The sequence below is a fragment of the Clarias gariepinus genome, chromosome 15, assembly GCF_024256425.1.
Source record: "Clarias gariepinus isolate MV-2021 ecotype Netherlands chromosome 15, CGAR_prim_01v2, whole genome shotgun sequence".
NCBI lineage: Eukaryota > Metazoa > Chordata > Actinopteri > Siluriformes > Clariidae > Clarias > Clarias gariepinus.
In genome coordinates, this window is record NC_071114.1 from 2,342,501 (window position 1) to 2,347,500 (window position 5,000).

A 5,000-nucleotide genomic window follows, 5' to 3' on the forward strand; every position below is an offset into this window, starting at 1 on the left:
ACAGCGCAGAGAGACAGGTGGAGGGCGAGGTACGGGGGGAGGAGGAAGAGGAGGAGGAGGAGGAGGAGGGCATAATGACACAATTCTAACATCATCAGATTCAGTGATTTATCCTCTATGGTGGTGAAGCGATTAATAGAATGTGAACACGTGCACAAGCAGGATGTCTTCATCTTACAGAGCTGCTTTACTCAGGACCAATGATCAGAGAGAGGGAGAGAGAGAGAGAGAGAGGGGGAGAGAGGGCGGGAGGGAGGGAGGGAGAGGGACAGGAAGAGAGGGAGAGAGAGGGAGAGAGGGAGGGAGGGAGGGAGAGGGACAGGAAGAGAGGGAGAGAGAGAGGGAGGGGGGAGAGAGAGGGGGGGGAGGGGGGGGAGGGGGGGGGAGAGAGGGGGGGGGGAGAGGGGAGAGAGAGAGGGAGGGGGGAGAGAGAGGGGGGGGAGAGAGGGGGGAAAGAGAGGGAGGGAGAGAGGAGGAGAGAGAGGAAAGGTAAGGTGACCGGAGACGGATCATTAATCCTAAGCACTTTGTTGTGACAAATGAAGAGAGAGAGAGAGAGATGCTGCAGTCGCTGATCCGATGGAGAGAGAGAAGATTATATAAGAGTTAATTTAAAGGACGCACACACACACACACACACACACACACACAGTTTTGTTTCACGCCGCGGTTTGGATTAGCAGCTAGCGAGATGCCTGCGTTTGTCGCGTTTGTCTGATTTCTCTTCACATCAGTCTGCAGCACAGCATGAACGACAGAGCAGAGGACGGAGGAGAGGGCTGGATGGAGGACCAGTGGGAGAAATGGTACAGATGAGGCTGCGTGTGTGTGTGTGTGTGTGTGTGTGTGTGTAACGATGGTAACACACTGTTTTTACAGCATCTCTGAGGGACGCCCTTGACTGAGAGTAACCCTGTGTGTGTTTATGTGTGTGTGTGTGTGTGTGTGTGTGTGAATTACACTAAAGGTGACAGGTGTCAGATAAATCAGTTCAATAGCGTGTGTTGGCGTTGGATTGACCTCTGGGACACTCAGCCCTGCCCATGATTAACGCTACACATTAATTATTCATGATTGGATTCTTCAGGTTGGGGTTTTAAGGTTCGTGTTTCAGTGTTTAAACGATTGCTTTGATCTCCTCATGGTGCTGCACGTGAGAGAAACGGCTCTCTTAGCAACAAGGTCACTGCTGCAGAACTGGGTTAGTTGCTGCGTAACATATTAGTGTGTGTGTGTGTGTGTGTGTGTGTGTTTCTTTCGTCATATGTCAGGATTTATTTTCATCATGTTGATCGTGTGGTGACACTTTCAAATTGTGGCAACATAGAAAGTTTGTGAAGTCAAAAAACCTGAGAATAGTTTTTTTCTGAGAAGAATCTAGAAGATTCTGCTCCATGTTGACATGACACATATTGTCGGCTGCACGTCCATGATGCGTCCCTCCCGCTCCGCCGCGTCCCAGAGCCGCTCTATCAGACTGAGATCAGGTGACTGGAGGTCTTGTGACTACACTGACCTCACGGTCATGGTCATAAACCCAGTTTTGGATAATTTCAGCTTTGTGACACGACACATTGTCCTGTGATCATGAAGGGATGGACACGGTCAGCTAAATACTCAGACGGGCTGAATTGGTACTCAGTTGGTACTAAGGAGACCAAAGTCTGCCGAGGAAACAGTATCTGGCCCACACCATTACACCACCAGCACCACCAGTCTGGACCGCTGATACACGGCAGGAGGGATCCATGCTCTCATGATGTTTACGCCAAGTTCTGACTCGAACATCTGAATGTCGCAGCACAAGTCAAGCCTCATCAGACCAGGTGAAGTTCTTCTGATCTTCTGGGGTCTGACTTTGGTGAGCCCATGTGACCTGTAGCCTCAGTTCCCTGTTCATAACTCACAGGAGCGACACCCGGTGTGGTCTTCTGCTGTGACGTGTTGTGTGTTCAGAGACGCTCTTCAACAGACCACGCGTCATATAAACCTATAAAATAATCTTACTACATTATGCACCCCTGAGTATTTTCACACTAGTCAAATACGCAGCCGTCCCGTTGCGTAACGAGCTGGTAGTTCTTGCGCAGCAGCGCGTGGGCTCACGTCTCACAGTGCTGAAGCGCTGGTGTAACTCCAGCCCTATCTGCCACATTTGATGTGAGTCAAACTCAGATCTAAAAATGATTCAGAAACACACAGCGTGTTCCTCTTCAGTGTGATTCGGTGAGTAAATCCAAATCCCAAAACGCCTCGACCAGTGTAGAGACTTACGTATGTGTTAGGGAAAGAAGAAGTCAAGGAGCACAAACACTGGAGACGTGTGGGATCGGTGATCTGCACTGACCGGTGTAAATCAGACCCCTCCCTTTGTTCCACTGATTGTGGTGTCACTCAGCAAACCCTAAAGCTTCCTCTCTCAGTCATCACCAGCTGGGTTTTTGCTCAGCGATTCATCCAGACGACTGAGCAGTAATGCTGTGCCGATCTTCCATGCTGCACTGCTGATAACAGTGAGTTTGAAATTGCTGTAAAGTAGGGCTCATGCTCAAGTGCACAATCTCTGAGTCTGGATTTGTAGATGAGCATCAGTTCTCAACACAGATGTTTCATGCTCAGCCTCAACCAGCACACAGTACTGCCAGTGGAGACGTGCCACACTCACTTGGCAGATCCGTCCAGCATGAAAGTGAATGGATGGCCTGGCGTCTAAAACCGGTGTAAAACCCCAAACCCGGCTGCGTTTAAGGTCAGTGTATGTGGTTGCTTCTCCCTCGGAGTCTGACTGCAGTCAGGGTTATCATCATTCTGTCCAGCAGTGATCAGGGGTGAGTCTGAGTGTGTCCCTACAAGCTCACAGGCTAAGGGAAAAAGGTTAAGGTTGGCCAACCTCACGATGCCCCGGGTTAGTCTCGACCACAAATGTGTTGTTTCCTGTGAATCCTCTAGTGATGCACACTGCTCAAGCACAGCCCACAGGTGCTCACATCTCATTCTGAAAGAGAGTTTGAGAGAGTTTGAGAGAGTTGTTACTCAGTGGACTTACACTCTGTTGCTGTCTGACCCCTCTGTGATGAGGTCAATCCAACCAGCACTCCTGGCACTAGGGCACTCTCAGCCAGTTTGATCCAAGACCAAAGCCAGTTATGATTGGTTTGGTCTAAGTGCAGGGAGGCAGCACTATTAAACTTGCCCCATGCAGATTATACCAGAGTGAGTCTTTGGGTCTGTAACCCTCGAGAGGAGAACACAGTGTGCACAAACAAACTAAAACATCTTGAGATGCTGACCGATACTTAAACAGTATTGTACGTAGTGGTTTCCTGTAACCGTCTGCCAAGTTTCTGACTTCTGTTACCCACTCTTCCCTCCATGTGGGGTTCTTGTGTGTACAGCTTGATTCTAATCCTCCCAAAGCACTTTCCATTAGGATTGAGCTCTACTGAAGCCAGGCCATTACATAACCCCCTCCAAACCATAACATTTCCACCATCACGCTTCCACCATGCATTTAGCTGCATTTCCACCACCATGCTTCACAATGATTTATCCCAAACATGGCGTCTCTTGCTGTCATCAAACAACACTATATTTGGAGCGTCTTTTCATAGCATGTTGTTTCAGGAGGCCTAGATTTTCTCTTCATGGTCCTTTTTGACGTGTAGGTCAAATTCGTGCAGTCTCGTCCAAAGTAACAGGCAGGAGTTACCTCCGGATACTGTGAACAAATGCTGGAGACTTCTTTAGGCATCATGCAGTCCGCAGTCGGGTAAAATATGCAAGTTTGGCAAGTCAGCTACAGTTTTATATGATCTTACAGACAGTGAGAGGGATTTCCAGTATTTTACGAATTGTGCTAATCTCCTTCCCAGAGAAAATTCTATATAGTGTAATGTACAGGCGTATCAGTGTGTACAGTATGCGGGGGCTCGTCTGGTTTTAGGGGTCTGATGTATTGACCAAGATGGGGCGCGTAGACATCGCAAGGCTCAGCGTCTCTTCCAACTGCAGTTCATTGGCTCTGTATATGTCAAATATATTAAATCTAATCCAATCTAATCTAATCTATTCTAATGATATTTTTGTGTTTTGTTTGTCTGAAACAGTGAGTTGGCATGACAGGCCTACATTTTCATGCCGTTAACTAGTTTTTGTCATAATCTTATGTTTTTCAGGTTGACCCATGACATAAGTCTAGAGGAGTTTGAAGATGAGGATTTGTCAGAAATCACAGAGATCAAAGACGAGCGAGGGCTCAGCCTCAACTGTAACGGCCTTGACATCAAGGTATGTGAAAGTCTCACAGATATCTGTGTGACACACACACACACACACACACACACACACACACACACACACACACACACACACACACACACACAGGCAGCAACAACAGCATCCAAAAAGCTTGTGAACTTTTAATGTGGAGGAATTTTCCCTCAAACGTTTGTTGTCTATCAGCGCAGGTTAATAATCTGATATTCCCAGATGTGATATTTAGTGATGAATCGCTCAGAACCTGAAGCAGCAGAGCATCCCCACACCATCACACTACCACCACCATGTTTCATTGCTGGAGGTTACATGGTGTTAGCTTTACAACATGTCTTGCAAAAAATTTCTTTTAATTTGACAGAACATTATTCCGGGGTTAGGGGTCAGTAAGGTGTGTTTTTACAGTAATTTGGGCAAACGAGAGCTAAGTCTTCATGTTCTTTCTTCATCTCTCCTGTGCGGTTCCTTCTAAGTTAAGTTAAGGTAAGCCTTTAGTTGTCACATATATATTATTGCACAGTGAAATTCTTTCTTTGCACATCCCAGTGTAACTGAGAGACCCAACAATGGCGACCTGGTGAAGCTGGGCTTCAACCACAGACCTTCTGATCAGTAACTCAGTGCCTTAACCCTCTAAGCTACCGCTGCCCCAAAAACTTGACCCTTTCACCCAGAAGGTGAAAGCCACTCTGGCAGTCAAGGTTCATCCAGGATAATCACAGGAC

The 5,000-nt window shown here is 47.5% G+C and overlaps 1 protein-coding gene across 2 annotated transcripts in view; it reads left to right on the forward strand.

The window, feature by feature from the left end:
- Positions 1-5,000, forward strand: part of mapk8ip1b (mitogen-activated protein kinase 8 interacting protein 1b) — a 35,804-nt gene that overhangs the window by 7,114 nt on the left and 23,690 nt on the right. The window contains exons 1-2 of one of the 2 annotated variants that reach the window (XM_053513908.1): positions 669-806; positions 4,176-4,287. In XM_053513908.1, coding sequence (XP_053369883.1) covers positions 748-806; positions 4,176-4,287 — 171 coding nt within the window. In that variant the 5' untranslated portion in view covers positions 669-747. Of the gene's footprint in view, positions 1-668; positions 807-4,175; positions 4,288-5,000 lie in introns of those variants that run through there. The other variant, XM_053513909.1, reaches the window with a different exon arrangement.